The 16155-nt window shown below is 42.3% G+C and overlaps 1 protein-coding gene and 1 long non-coding RNA gene across 2 annotated transcripts; both read left to right on the forward strand.

Annotated features, from left to right (window-relative positions):
* Positions 1-8829: 8829 nt before the first annotated feature.
* Positions 8830-12715, forward strand: LOC120845476 (MAGE-like protein 2). Its single transcript, XM_042294026.1, has 11 exons — positions 8830-8842; positions 10465-10517; positions 10702-10761; positions 10945-11004; positions 11189-11248; positions 11433-11492; positions 11677-11736; positions 11921-11980; positions 12164-12223; positions 12408-12502; positions 12652-12715. Exons 1-11 carry the CDS (start codon positions 8830-8832, stop codon positions 12713-12715), a joined length of 645 nt encoding a protein of 214 aa, XP_042149960.1.
* LOC120845465 lies at positions 12436-12934 on the forward strand. Its single transcript, XR_005716670.2, has 3 exons — positions 12436-12467; positions 12652-12711; positions 12896-12934. It is a non-coding gene; the product is annotated as an uncharacterized LOC120845465 (long non-coding RNA).
* Positions 12935-16155: the final 3221 nt, after the last annotated feature.

Below are 16155 nucleotides of genomic sequence, written 5' to 3' on the forward strand. Positions count from 1 at the left end.
ACGTGGAAATGCCGCCGTTTTTAAAACTGTGCGCTGCTTCCCTTCTGTCGGACATTCTGCAACTTTTGGTCAATGCGGAACAAAAACAAGCTAGAAAACTTCGGGAATACGCTCGAAAGCCCGATAACCCAGAAAAGTGTTGTTTTCTCGCAAAACAATTAAGCAAAATAGTATGGTTTTGCTCACAAAGTCATGACGAGTTATCTCGTCATCGGTAGTTCAGGCCTGGTGTCGCCATGACCAGGTATCTCGTCATCGGCAGTTAAAGGGTTAATCATTGCGAGTGTTGAAACTACTGGGAAGAAAAGGGCAATCACAATATCTAAACAATCACGTTCAGGCATCGTCCTTATCCCTCAGCGCCAGCGCCCTGGTGTTTAGTTTTAGGTGGCTTGCAGGGCCAGAGTCTCTCCAACACGGAATACTTTGAGAGCGGACCGGAACGAGAAATCATCAACATTATGAAATACGATCTGTGGAGTGACTGTTTCACGAAGATCGTAAGGCGGGATCTCTGGTGTGGCTGCTTATGTCACGTTTAGCACATTCTGTATGTCGTAGTGAACGATCATCTAAATGAAAGCAGTATACGTTTTGGTGCGAAAAGTTACATTGGAAAATTGAATAACGAAGCTCGACCGTGACCTCCTCACAATATATATAGTTCCGTCGAATAAAACCCGGTGGTCCTGCGGCCAGAGGCTATGTGCGTGAAGTGACTGAGGTCTCCATTTAAAAGATTCATTTTAATATGTTTCAAATTTACTACGCAAAGTAATGTAACAGAACGTGTTTTTTATGGGTATGTATCATATATATGCACTGTATTTTTATACCTTTGGGACAGTTAAAAGTGATCAACAGGTGTTTCCGAGCCAAATTTGATGTATCCATTTAGTGCATATAACAGACAAAGTAAATAATATCCTCGAAATGACTGCTCATAACATGAATATGAACTTGCATACCTGCGTAAGGCGCTTCAAAGCCGCCAAGATGGAATTCCATCGCGTCCCTGTAGATGAGACCAGATCTCTCTTGCAGAGTTCTTTCAGTCGCCCTGTCCACAAGGGAGACCGTCTGAACATGTTGATGACCCGGTTGACCAGGTCCAGCAGCTCCTTTGACGCTTGTTCACCACGGATAGCGCCGTTTACCGTTAGCTGCAGAGTGTGCGCAGCACACCTTATTCGATGGCATGAGTTGAGTGCGGTCGGCAGGTCAGGCTCCACGGTGGAGCAGTCCTCTAGGCAAGCTTCTTCCTCTTCGGAGATCTCTGGGTCCGCAGCATTTATGTGCCATTTCTCTTCCATAATCATGGACATGTTAAACGCTTTTCCCATGTTGGAAGCGCTGTCCGCAACAACGCACCCTATCTGTTCCAGCTGGATGCCGCGCTCAATGAGCTCCTGCTCAAATGCCTCGCGAATGTGATCCCCGGTGTAAGACCCCGGGAAATGCTTCAAAGCTAGTGTGTACGATTTTAACGTCCACTTTGAAACGAACTGCACTTTGATCCCGAGTATAGAATCTCTGGTCCTACTGGACCATAAGTCGACAATGAAGTGCAGTGATCTCTTCGGGCACTGCGCGAGATCAGCTGCCAACGAAGGTAGGGCACACTTTTTCGCGAGATCCTCAAGAAGGCGACCTATGGTCCGGGGGGACACAACGTTAACTTCGGGCTTCAAGAATTCCATAAGACGGTTGAATCCAAGTCCCCTCGTGAACGACAAAGGAAGCCCATCGACGGCGATCATTTCGGCAAGGAGTCTATTGAAGTCCCTCTGGAAAGCGTCCGAAGGGGCAAGCTTCTTCTTAGTTTGCTGTTGCTGCTTGAATACAGCCACAGCACTGTCTAGTGTTTTCTGCTTTTTCCTCGGGGATTCATCGTATGCCTCCTTGTGAACCAGCTAGAAGCAAAGAGAGTAAGATCATATTAGTAACCAGTGTGCATGGCGGATGCCTGGTCACTCATTAGTCACACGATTTCATCAACCTTCTCTATTATCCCTTTTCCCGCTTCCCCTCTCCCCCTTTCCGCGGCGCCTAATAAAGATCTTTGTGTTGAGACTCCGAAAGACGTACTGTTCTTTCCGTTCCTGTGTTTATTCTTTTTGTTTTATTTAACTCTATATTATGATGTGGGCGAAGGCGATCTCATCGGAGTCAGACGTAATTTCACACTCACAAGCTGCAACATTCCGCAAGTTGCCTCACTCGTAATTTAACCAGAAAATGAAATTTGACGTAAAGACTACCGAGTTTCTAGCATACAATTTAAACATGCATTAAGGAGTCGCGTGATAATAAGTGTTAACAAATGTAAACTTAATGAAATATGTACTTTGATTCAGATGTCTCTTGAAGCTTGTTGTCTGCTTCTGCACTCCTTTTTTTTTTCTTCTTGACAGTGACGGCAGAGAAGTATAGTCTTGGCGCGATCCCTGCTACTCCCGACATAATCAAAATGATCCCTCAACTCGACAGGAACCGTGAATCCGGGAATCTTAAAAAGATCTTCAGATGCCTCCTGTCCGCCTCCCGCCATGTCGTCAACTTCGCTCATACACACCAAACATGGCTCAACCCCGGGTTTATATAGGATTGGAGGCGAGGGGGGGGGGGGGGGGGGCGGCGAACACGCCATCAGCGTTCGGCTGGAGTTCGTGTTCTCCGGTGAGGGGGAGGAGAGGCTCTTCTGTTACCTAGTTTGGCCTGCATGAACGATGCAGCATGCATATGGCCAGCTCAGCACAAAAGCCGAAGTGCGTCAAGCTCGCATTTTCTGATGACTGCTTTCGGGAGAAATCCGGCACTTAGCGTCACTTCGTTTACTGTTAGTATTTTTACATTACACTTTGCCCCGTGCTCTATTTAAGAAGATGATATGGACATGCCCATAAGGCCTGTCGGCATGTGCACAGGCTTTGTGTTGAGTAAACACCGAGGGTGGGGAAAACAAACGGGTCAGAGTGCCTGCCAAATTATACCGTTCCTGAACTGTCGGCTATAAAAATAACGACACTTTGTGAACAACAGGTGATATGTCGCTTTGGGGTGGTGTTTTGTTTTTGTTTTGTTTTTATTTTCGCGGCACCATTCCACTTGATTCTTTCGCTCCGCGGCTGACGCTTGCTGCAGGACCGACCATATGAAGTCCCCTTTTCGCGAGACCGACCGGCCTCCGACCGACAGCATCCTCTGCAAACGTAGTGCGACGCAACTAAAAAAAAAAAAATATTTTGTGACCGCGGTTATTTGAGCGCTTTGACCAATCAGAAAAGCTGTTCGTGTTTCGGAGTCCTGGCCATGGTGTAAGAAAGACTTGTACACGTTACTGAAAAATAGTAAGGAATTACATTTACAATTACTCAAGGCTAGATTGTAATTTATTACAATTACAATTACCCTTCCATGAAAGTAACTGACCGTTACCCCAAAAAGTAATCCGTTACTTTCGTGGAGTTACTTTTAAGATTATTGTCCTCAAGTAAGAAACAAAGGGAAGAGGGTTATTCAAGTTCTTATTATTGCCACCTGTTCCATTTAATGACCTTGAGTATTTTTAGCAAAAGCTGGCTCTCGAAAGTCTCGTCACACATTCTGCATTATTTCTTACTCAAAATATCGACTGCTACGCTGAACACCATTTGAGCTGACGCACTGGATGGGAGTGCCATATTGTGCCTCACGAATGCTTCATGCTCTGCATTGAGCTTTTTCAGCGAAGCAAGGGAAGTAATATTTGCCTCGAATGTAGAGCAAATCTTCGTCGTTGCAGCCGTTGCCTGCTATTCGAGAGATTTAGTAGATCATTCAGATACCTCCTTTACCCGCGATAACGGTACCCGATTACGATATGATGCATACGCAAAGACTGCGGCAAAGTATCGGATATCGTTATCGGAGTCATTGGACCGATCTACTAAAATTCTCCATTGCCTAAATCGCGAAGCTGTAGAAGTCATCAATAGCAAAACATAGTTGTAATAGTAAGGTTATAATTAAATAATAAATGAGGTTTGGCTCGACATTCCTCTTTCTTTGGTTCTGATCAGTTTGAGCCTCACTTGAGACGTTGGTGAATAAAACAAAGTTTCCAGTATGTAAATATAAGTAATAAAAGAAAAAGAAGAACACTCATAACAAACGGTTAAAACATGGAAATGTAAACGCACGTTTGCCCTGTGTACCTTTCTTGGTGCCGTTCAAAAATGCACGGAGCACGGACCGACTGCAGTTTACTCCGGTGTTCTCCAGATAGACGTCCGCTGATGCCACGGGCAGCAAAGGGTAGAGTACTAAGTAAGCCGCGCTATGGCCCCACTCACGAATTTCAATCTTTCCTCAAGCCCCGAATATCAAGCCTACGTCAGCCACAATTATGTTTTATTTGAAAAAATATCTGCTTGAGATAAGATGGGTCCTGCTGGGGCAAAACAGGAAGAAGAAGGGAAGACTATTACCATTTTCTAAGTGCTAGCAAAAAGCTGACTCACAAAAAGGGTAGGGTAGACGGAGCTTTGTCTCGTGGTGTGACATTATGAAAATGGTCCTAGAAGGACATTGTTAATCCTTTTCAGTGCCTCGAGCTTCTCGAAGAGGCGCACAATCACTTGGTGTCCTCCTCTCCCCGTGTTCCATCGCAAAGAAAAAACAAAGGGACTAAAAAAAAAGCGGAAATAACTTGACCCCCCCCCTTTTTTTTTTTTTGTAGAATTGTTCATTTGGATTTTTTGACATTGATGTCAGGGTCTAAAAAAAGATAGATTCAGCGGCTTGGTGTTGCAAAAAAAGGCTTTGCGGAACTGAAGAGTGCCAAGCCTCCCTTTGCGCTGGTCGATTCGCGTGACAGTGTCACTGCGCTCGACATTATAAAAAACTATATTTATTTAGATGGGGGGGTGGGTTGGTTCTGTCAAAAAAATGTAACGGATTACAAGGAATCCTTTACGTCAAAAATGTACGGGAATTACATTAAAATTACTCTAGAAAATTTGTAATTATTCCGTTACTAAATTACTGAAAAAGTAAGGGATTACAAGTAATTTCGTTACTTGTAACGGATTACGTACAAGTCTGGGGTAAGAAGAGTATGTCGTATACTGTGGGTCAAGCCGGTGTACGCTCATTTTTATTAAGCATCGTTTAAATGAATTCAGCGTATATGTTGAGCAGGAAGATGATTCGACATTTGCAAACTATGTTGTTTTAGACCCCTAGGCTCGGGGGCAATACCCGTATACAAGGACGTTTAAACAGACAGGACCCGGCATGACGTCAGCCTGAGTGAAGCCGGAAGAGGCGTTTAATCCCAGACTGCCTTGCGCACCCGTTCGGAGGCCGTGGGGTAGCGCACCGGCGGTTCGTCTGCTTTCGAATCTGCTCCGGCGTGTGCTTCACGAGGCTAGCTTTCGATGCGGTCGGCGTCCGACCTGGGCGTCCACGATGCAAATGCTTTGCAGCGTGAGTGTTTATACTTAGTTCCACATTATGTGCGAGCGAAGTCAGAACTGGAAGCGCGAGCCCGTTGTTCTGTGCGCTCCTGGCTTTCATACGCGCTACTGCGATCTGTGCACTGTCCAAAGCTGTATGCTCGTGCTCGAAGCTCCGGCTCCGCTCGGACCGCTCGGACCTATGATGAAACGTACTATAATAACAACATAGGAATCAAACGCAGGTGTCCCAAAACGCCAAATACTGGTGCGGTAGGCAGTGGACAGTGAAATCTGCCCGCGTACGACTACGATAAGCAGTGCGACAAGGCGCTGAGCGTAGAGACTCCCTTCGTTCACAAAGTACGTGATCAACCCAAAATCGATTCAGTTTGAGTTGCAACTTCTCTAAAATCTAGGCATTCTAAGCTTACGAGGCGAGCTGCGCGGGGCGACTATTTGGCTTGAGACGTGGCGTGGTGGAATCGAACAATAAAATATGAACACAAAACAAGCTGTTTTCGCTCTTCGTCACTCTCAATTAGATCTAGATCGAATTCTATACAATGATGGTAGCACGAACGAAAGGTCGAGGTCTTCCGTATACATTAAGGTAAGACACGAATTAGTTTGAGTTTATAAGGAACAACGACAAGCAGCTTCACGAATCCCACTAAAGAGCAAGTTATCCCCATCTAGAAGAATAATTCAAGCTCTGTTTTGAAGTATCAGGTGAGTAAATATATTTACATATCTAGTGAGATCAAACCCTGTCTTGTTTGATCTGGATGAGTATCGTATCGGGCACGGGCTCGAGAAAATCGTACTTTGAAAGGTAGACCGCGGTCGCATATGCTCTATATGAAAACTCGAAGAGGGGGATCGGTGGCCTGGTGCGCTAACGCGTCGCAGCTAGGAGCACGTGCAGCGACAGCTCACGATGCAGAGCCCAGGGAATCCTGGGTTCAATTCCCACCCCTGCCCGTTTCGATCTGGATAGGCATCGTACCGGCACACGTTCGTGTTTTACTACTGCGTGACGCACGTTAAAGACCCCAGGCTAGCGATTGCATCTCTTGAAGGGCAGACAAACATCCCACAAACCAATTTAATTTTTTTTTAACTCAAAGAATTTGTTTTGCATTTCCCTATTGTAGAAGAAAATTTTAAAATCAGAAGTGTGATTGTGAAGCATTGTGAAGTCAACGTGATTGCATCGAAGCAGACGCCCAGTGGATGTCATGTGACACATTTTGTCCGCGAAAAAAGTAGATGCTCAGTGGTCAGAACTGCTCACGTGACACATGGGCGCACTGACTCAAGGGAAAAGAGGGCGAGATTCATTTCACTTCCCGCCTCAGTCGTCTGCTATAGACGTGCTCTAGCTGAGCTTAGCAATTGCCTTTGCTGGAGCACTTGCTATGCCGAGCTGCTGTGTGACAGGTTGTCATTCACGTTCGTCGTCACAGGAAAAGGTCTCGTACCACACGTGAGTTATTTCTCTTTACGAAACGAGATTTCATTGACGCTATAGATTCCACACTATACTTCGTCTCTAGCCCGGAAGCGCGCGGTTTCCTTTCCCGTGCAATGTAAAACACCCACTCTTTGGTCATTTAGGCATCCCCTAACCACAGTATGTCGTGTATTGTATTATCAAAATGGATATTTGTTTTAGCCTAAATCAAAACCTGCGATTTTACCCAGTTAGACTAGTATACATATGTATACATTGCAACAAGCATATGTGACTATCTTGAACACGCAATAATTATTGCAAAATTATGAACATCGGGCCGCGTACTGTACCTTTTCGGTTCACTCAGCTATCTTCTGGAAATAGAAAGGTTCGATTGGCACATTGTTTCCTTAAAAGACAAACCGTATAGTGTAAAAATAATATAATCTTCCTGAAATTTCTTTATTGCCAAAAAACGAATTAAATACATTAGGCATCATTATGCATAGCCCCTAATTTCGACAACTACAAGGTGTCAATCATAAAAAAAAATTCTGATATGCTACATGCAATTTTATTTACTGCTTTTCTTCAAACGCCTTTATTTTGAAACCTTATGTATGGGCGCTCTAGGCACACTGCTGTAAGGCAGGCACGTAGCCAGGGGGGAGGCCCATGGAGCCTGGCCCCCCCCCCCCGAAATCTTTCATTTTGCTGGGACCTCCTCTCCCCCCCTCACCCTCATACAGCATTTTGTCATGGGCGCCCCCCCCCCCCCCTTCCCCCGAAACAAAATCCTGGCTACGTGCCTGCTGTAAGGTCAATTGGATCGTCTATATTTACCACCATTTGAAATTCAATGACAGCAGAATTAGGGAGATGTAAGCTATAAGCATACTGGGCCATAACTAAAAAAAGCATAGTGCCATCAAGGTTTGCAAAGTTATACATTTATTCTTAGCAATAAGGCAGCATACTATATCTGTGACACCAGAATATGAGAGGAAAATTTTGTCATCAATCCTAAACAGAATGTTAAAAATGCATAAGATGGTGGACCGCTGCTCACGCAAAGATGATTTAGTGACAACTAATAATGTTTTACAGCTTTCCAAGAAATCCACAACTTCGAGCTGAATGGGTCAAGGCTTTAGGGAAAGAGGATGGCTGGGAACCACCAAAAGACGGCAGAGTGTGTTCTGAGCATTTTCACCCCAATAGCCTGGACCATACCTCGAAAGGATGCGCTCGTCTATGTCAACATGCAGTTCCATCATTTTTTTTGCATCAGGTACATATTCAGCACAGAAAGAAACAAAGATAATAGTTAACATTGTTAATATATGATTCAAAAGATTACTTGGGAAACTAATATATTTCATGTTTTTATAAAAAAGAGTGTATGGTGAAAACAAAGAAATTTCATAGTCATATTGGAGCATTAATTGCAGTGGTTGATTGTTTTGGTGGCACAGATGATGGCCATGTGAATAAGACATTCACTAGTTCAATTTACCAAATGCTTACCATTCATTAGACAGTCAACAGCTTAATTTGCATTAATTTCTTTAGGAACCCTCCCATCTTCTCGCCGTGCAGTCCCCAGTGGAGCAAGGTTTCGAGGTGACTACTTTGGCTAGATCAACCCTCAGAGCATACTCTTCTCCTTAGGTCAGGCTATACATAATGTGTATGTTTCTTGTAGGAGCAAACCGCAACAGACCAGGTCACCGCTGCCGAGGAGGGACCACAGGTAACTGCGTCGCATAGGCCAAACAAAGCTCAGCTGATAGAAACCCTTACAGGAACCTGCCCAGCCACTGGCCGTGCAGTTCATTCTGCAGGCTCCAATGGAGCAAAGTTTCGAGGTGAGTACTTTGGCTAGATCAACCCTCAGTGCGTACATCTCTGTAGACCAGGCTACACCATAATATGTATGTTGGATGTAGGTTGAGACTAAGCTAAACATTTGCACAATACAAGTGACTTGCCCAGGGACAACAGGCTAATACTTACAAAGGGACATGACGAAGTAATGTATGACTTGTTCACAATCTAGATTGGAGGTTATTATTTTCCTGTCTAGCCTTGCATGTCGTTGCATACAGATATTTTCCTTGAGGAAATAAATTACTTAGAATTAAAATTATTTATTTCAAAATATATATGTACACCAGATTTTTTGGCATTAGAAATTGAAACATTTATGTAGAGAGCAAATTTATATACCGAGTAGACTTTAACACAATAAAATAAGTATGTTATTATTATTTAGATATCATGTATAGAAAATAATGTACAATAATCGTTCACTGTTTCTTTTTTTTCACTTTCTAGACACCAGGGACAAGCCGTGTCTTCGTGCCTCAACCCTCAACAAGTCACGAAATCTCAGTGGTAAGAAACCGGGGATGCTCAAAAATGTTTCAGAGGTGACCCAGCAATATAAAACTAATTACACCAAAATTTACTCAACAAAATCAACATTTTAACCCAAAATAAATTGTGTCTCTGATCTTTTCATTTCTTGTCATATAACAATAATCGTTCACTGTTTTTTTTTTTGTTTTTTTTCACTTTCTAGACACCAGGGACAAGCCGTGTCTTTGTGCCTCAACCCTCAACAAGTCACGAAATCCCAGTGGTAAGAAACTTGGGATGCTCAAAAATGTTTCAGAGGTGACCCAGCAATATAAAACAAATTACACCAAAATTTACTCAACAAAATCAACATTTTAACCCAAAATAAATTGTGTCTCTGATCTTTTCATTTCTTGTCATATCACAATAATCGTTCACTGTTTTTTTGTTTTTTTTTCACTTTCTAGACACCAGGGACAAGCCGTGTCTTCGTGCCTCAGCCCCCAACAAGTCACGAAATCCCAGTGGTAAGAAACTTGGGGTGCTCAAAAATGTTTCAGAGGTGACCCAGCATTATAAAACAAATTACACCAAAATTTACTCAACAAAATCAACATTTTAACCCAAAATAAATTGTGTCCGGTCTTTTCATTTCTTGTCATATCACAATAATCGTTCACTGTTTTTTTGTTTGTTTGTTTCACTTTATAGACACCAGGGACAAGCCGTGTCTTCGTGCCTCAACCCTCAACAAGTCACGAAATCCCAGTGGTAAGAAACTTGGGATGCTCAAAAATGTTTCAGAGGTGACCCATCATTATAAAACAAATTACACCAAAATTTACTCAACAAAATTAACATTTTAACCCAAAATAAATTGTGTCTGGTCTTTTCATTTCTTGTCATATCACAATAATCGTTCACTGTTTTTTTGTTTGTTTGTTTCACTTTCTAGACACCAGGGACAAGCCGTGTCTTCGTGCCTCAACCCTCAACAAGTCACGAAATCCCAGTGGTAAGAAACTTGGGATGCTCAAAAATGTTTCAGAGGTGACCCAGCATTATAAAACAAATTACACCAAAATTTACTCAACAAAATCAACATTTTAACCCAAAATAAATTGTGTCTGGTCTTTTCACTTCTTGTCATATCACAATAATCGTTCACTGTTTTTTTGTTTGTTTGTTTCACTTTCTACACACCAGGGACAAGCCGTGTCTTCGTGCCTCAACCCTCAACAAGTCACGAAATCCCAGTGGTAAGAAACTTGGGATGCTCAAAAATGTTTCAGAGGTGACCCAGCATTATAAAACAAATTACACCAAAATTTACTCAACAAAATCAACATTTTAACCCAAAATAAATTGTGTCTGGTCTTTTCATTTCTTGTCATATCACAATAATCGTTCACTGTTTTTTTGTTTGTTTGTTTCACTTTCTAGACACCAGGGACAAGCCGTGTCTTCGTGCCTCAACCCTCAACAAGTCACGAAATCCCAGTGGTAAGAAACTTGGGATGCTCAAAAATGTTTCAGAGGTGACCCAGCATTATAAAACAAATTACACCAAAATTTACTCAACAAAATCAACATTTTAACCTAAAATAAATTGTGTCCGGTCGTTTCATTTCTTGTCATATCACAATAATCGTTCACTGTTTTTTGTTTGTTTGTTTCACTTTCTAGACACCAGGGACAAGCCGTGTCTTCGTGCCTCAACCCTCAACAAGTCACGAAATCCCAGTGGTAAGAAACTTGGGATGCTCAAAAATGTTTCAGAGGTGACCCAGCATTATAAAACAAATTACACCAAAATTTACTCGACAAAATCAACATTTTAACCCAAAATAAATTGTGTCTGGTCTTTTCATTTCTTGTCATATCACAATAATCGTTCACTGTTTTTTTGTTTGTTTGTTTCACTTTCTAGACACCAGGGACAAGCCGTGTCTTCGCGCCTCAACCCTCAACAAGTCACGAAATCCCAGTGGTAAGAAACTTGGGATGCTCAAAAATGTTTCAGAGGTGACCCAGCATTATAAAACAAATTACACCAAAATTTACTCAACAAAATCAACATTTTAACCCAAAATAAACTTTGTCTGGTCTTTTCATTTCTTGTCATATCACAATAATCGTTCACTGTTTTTTTGTTTGTTTGTTTCACTTTCTAGACACCAGGGACAAGCCGTGTCTTCGTGCCTCAACCCTCAACAAGTCACGAAATCCCAGTGGTAAGAAACTTGGGATGCTCAAAAATGTTTCAGAGGTGACCCAGCATTATAAAACAAATTACACCAAAATTTACTCAACAAAATCAACATTTTAACCCAAAATAAACTTTGTCTGGTCTTTTCATTTCTTGTCATATCACAATAATCGTTCACTGTTTTTTTGTTTGTTTGTTTCACTTTCTAGACACCAGGGACAAGCCGTGTCTTCGCGCCTCAACCCTCAACAAGTCACGAAATCCCAGTGGTAAGAAACTTGGGATGCTCAAAAATGTTTCAGAGGTGACCCAGCATTATAAAACAAATTACACCAAAATTTACTCAACAAAATCAACATTTTAACCCAAAATAAATTGTGTCTGGTCTTTTCATTTCTTGTCATATCACAATAATCGTTCACTGTTTTTTTGTTTGTTTGTTTCACTTTCTAGACACCAGGGACAAGCCGTGTCTTCGTGCCTCAACCCTCAACAAGTCACGAAATCCCAGTGGTAAGAAACTTGGGATGCTCAAAAATGTTTCAGAGGTGACCCAGCATTATAAAACAAATTACACCAAAATTTACTCAACAAAATCAACATTTTAACCTAAAATAAATTGTGTCCGGTCGTTTCATTTCTTGTCATATCACAATAATCGTTCACTGTTTTTTGTTTGTTTGTTTCACTTTCTAGACACCAGGGACAAGCCGTGTCTTCGTGCCTCAACCCTCAACAAGTCACGAAATCCCAGTGGTAAGAAACTTGGGATGCTCAAAAATGTTTCAGAGGTGACCCAGCATTATAAAACAAATTACACCAAAATTTACTCGACAAAATCAACATTTTAACCCAAAATAAATTGTGTCTGGTCTTTTCATTTCTTGTCATATCACAATAATCGTTCACTGTTTTTTTGTTTGTTTGTTTCACTTTCTAGACACCAGGGACAAGCCGTGTCTTCGCGCCTCAACCCTCAACAAGTCACGAAATCCCAGTGGTAAGAAACTTGGGATGCTCAAAAATGTTTCAGAGGTGACCCAGCATTATAAAACAAATTACACCAAAATTTACTCAACAAAATCAACATTTTAACCCAAAATAAACTTTGTCTGGTCTTTTCATTTCTTGTCATATCACAATAATCGTTCACTGTTTTTTTGTTTGTTTGTTTCACTTTCTAGACACCAGGGACAAGCCGTGTCTTCGTGCCTCAACCCTCAACAAGTCACGAAATCCCAGTGGTAAGAAACTTGGGATGCTCAAAAATGTTTCAGAGGTGACCCAGCATTATAAAACAAATTACACCAAAATTTACTCAACAAAATCAACATTTTAACCCAAAATAAACTTTGTCTGGTCTTTTCATTTCTTGTCATATCACAATAATCGTTCACTGTTTTTTTGTTTGTTTGTTTCACTTTCTAGACACCAGGGACAAGCCGTGTCTTCGCGCCTCAACCCTCAACAAGTCACGAAATCCCAGTGGTAAGAAACTTGGGACGCTCAAAAATGTTTCAGAGGTGACCCAGCATTATAAAACAAATTACACCAAAATTTACTCAACAAAATCAACATTTTAACCCAAAATAAATCGTGTCTCTGATCTTTTCATTTCTTGTCATATCAACTTTAGATAGAAAGCTGATATTTTTACTGTTCAAGTTGTGGAACTAATATTTAGTACATCAACATGTTCCTTGACAAATATTAACAATAAATATATAATTATTAACTTGGACAGCACGATACACATAGAGCCACGAGGAGTGCCTGCCTTGTCCTTCTTGGCTTTGAGCAATACTGCCACCTGTATGTACCAATAAGTGTCAGTGCACCCAAAGACTAGAAACTAAATGATTGGCATAAGTGTCGCCATTTTCTTATACATATGAGAAGCTCACCGATGCTTCATTCGCCAGTGTTGGTTCTCATTCTGTCTGTTTTTTGTTTTTTTCGTACTTCTGTCACAAAATTAACTAATGTTTTAAACTTTAGCACTAGGGAAAAAAGCTAAGAGAAATATTTGGCCCCGTTCAGTAGGCTTCTCAGCAAGTAAGGGTGCATTGCGGAGAAGCGACACGCATTAAGCGGACACCGCGATCGCGCGAATCGCGACGAGCCTTCACTGAGGCTTCACGACAGTGCAGTCTCCTGCTTTATGACGAAGCATACCTCCAGATTCAGAAAGAAAAAAAAAATGGTGGGAACGTGGTGTGGTAAATGTTGATTATGCCTGATAGATGTTGGTTACCTGTTTACCTACAAAATGAATTAGGCTACAATATCCTGACAATTAAGCTGTATGTGTGCACCAATATTGGTCATCTCTTTTAGTTTGCAACAAGGGGCTCTCCTTTGCTTTTTAAGGTTGTGGACGGCTTGGGGTCACAGTGATTGTGATATCTGGAGTATGTTATGTTGCGATCAATGTCACATGTCTGAAGGACAGTTGTGGGTTTCCTTATAAACCCGGAAGGGGACGTTGCAGCGTTTCGAGAATGTTGTTTGTGTCGTCCCTTTTTGTCCCTTGATCTCGAAGAAATTATATTCTTGAAGAAATTACATTTGGGTATAGCGAGCGGCCTATCAATTCTCACATGTACCTTCAACCTTTATAGGACTATATAAAATGCCAGAGACATGAAATAATTTAGATTAAACTTAGTTGAGCCTTGGTGGTGGAGAGACATATACTTCACAATAAGTCAATAACCATATTTAAATAGACTCTGCATTTTCATTTAGAAATATATTTCTGTACCTACATTAAATTAGAAAACAATTGTTTGTTGGCTCGATTAAAATGTGCAGTTTAAGCACATTCATAAATTATTGAGCAAAAAATTCAAACTATTAAAAAAATATTAACTTTCTTCTAAGCTCCTCATTTCAGTGGATTACTATTTGCACCTTAGTATTATAATACCTTTGATATATCATACCTAAAATTACTATACACACAAGTTCACGCTCTCATGTCTGAAATATTATTGTTTTAAAAAATCTGTACCAAATCAAAGGTGTACAAAGCTAAGAAGAGTGGTTGTTTGGGCTACTTTGTTGGTCATTTCATAAAGCTTATGCACTTCATAAAGCTCATAAAGCTTTTTTTTTGCATAAAGGCTATGCACAAAAATCAATTGCCATGCAACTTAAAATTATGATTTTACTCTGTGTGCAACTGTAGCCATTACTTCACTGATTGACATGATATATGCAACATGTAGGTGAAACTAAACACATTGACTGTTTCAAATATTTCTTACTGTAGGTCACGCCTGCACAAACCAAGAAAGAAGCATTCCTAGAAGCCCGCATGCGGCACTTCACCGAGCAGCACATCAAAGATTCTAAGGCGATCAAACGGCTACAACAATCCAAGCGTCGGCTAACCAAGAGGAATGCTGAACTGAAGACTATGGTCAGTGACCTGGTAAAGCAAAATATTTTGCTAAAGAAGACGGTGCTGTCTTGCAGAGCTTTGGTGCTGCAAATCAGCAGCTGTTACAACGACAGCTTGCCAAGCACACAGGAGCACCTGTACCAACGCAGTACTCACCAGAACTACGAGCCTTTGCCTTGACCCTGCATTTTTACTCTCCACGTGCCTACACCTACGTGCGCAAGGTTTTTGATACATGCCTACCCCATCCCAGAACTCTAACTAAGTGGTACCAGTCCATTGATGGCAAGCCTGGCTTCTCTGAAGAGGCCTTGAGGGCACTAAAGCTGAAGACCAAAGCCAACACCACCGCAGGCATTGCCACCATCTGCAGCCTCATGGTGGACGAAATGTCGATACGGCGACACTTGGAGTGGGATGGCCAAAAGTATGCGGGCTACATGGACGTGGGAAGCGGAGTTGACGATGACAGTTTGCCGCTAGCAAAGAATGCATTTGTCATCTTGGCAGTGTCCATCAATGGCAGATGGAAGATTCCTCTTGGATACTTCCTCGTTGATGGCCTTGGAGGAGAACAGCGCGCCAACCTTGTTGTCCAGGGCCTCACCCATGCCCATGAAGCTGGAGCTCTTGTTGTCTCGCTAACATGTGATGGAGAGCCCGCAAACCTCTCCATGCTTCGGGAGCTTGGATGCGACTTCAGTAACATGGCCAACCTGAGGACAACATTTCCACACCCGGTCACATAAGAACCTGTGGCAACATTCATGGACCCATGCCACATGCTTAAACTTGTCCGGAATGCACTTTCTGATAAGAAGGCTTTCATCGGCCCTGACGGTGAGGCCGTTGCATGGCATTTTATCGAGCAGCTCCATGTCCTGCAACAACACGAAGGGCTACACCTTGCAAACAAGCTCCGTTTGTCCCACGTCGACTGGAAACGACAACCAATGAAGGTGAGCCTGGCAGCTCAGGTCCTGAGCATGTCAGTCGCCGACGCCCTAAATGAGTGCCGCAGCCTCAGTGTCGCAGGATTTCTGGGGTCCCAGCCAACAGAGACATTTTTGCGGATCTTCAACAACCTCGTCGATGTCCTGAACTCTAGAAATGTGCACCAGAAGAACTGGAAAAGGCCTCTCTGTCCCCAAAACATCAGGCAAGTGGAGGACTTCTTCAGACAGGCAGATGCCTACTTGTCATCCTTGCGAGACTCCCATGGTGGGCCAACCCTGCTTCTCACTAACCGCAAGACAGGATTTCTCGGCTTCAGGATATGCAT

Source organism: Ixodes scapularis, unplaced genomic scaffold (genome assembly GCF_016920785.2).
Source record: "Ixodes scapularis isolate PalLabHiFi unplaced genomic scaffold, ASM1692078v2 PGA_scaffold5__190_contigs__length_132052651, whole genome shotgun sequence".
Taxonomy (NCBI): domain Eukaryota; kingdom Metazoa; phylum Arthropoda; class Arachnida; order Ixodida; family Ixodidae; genus Ixodes; species Ixodes scapularis.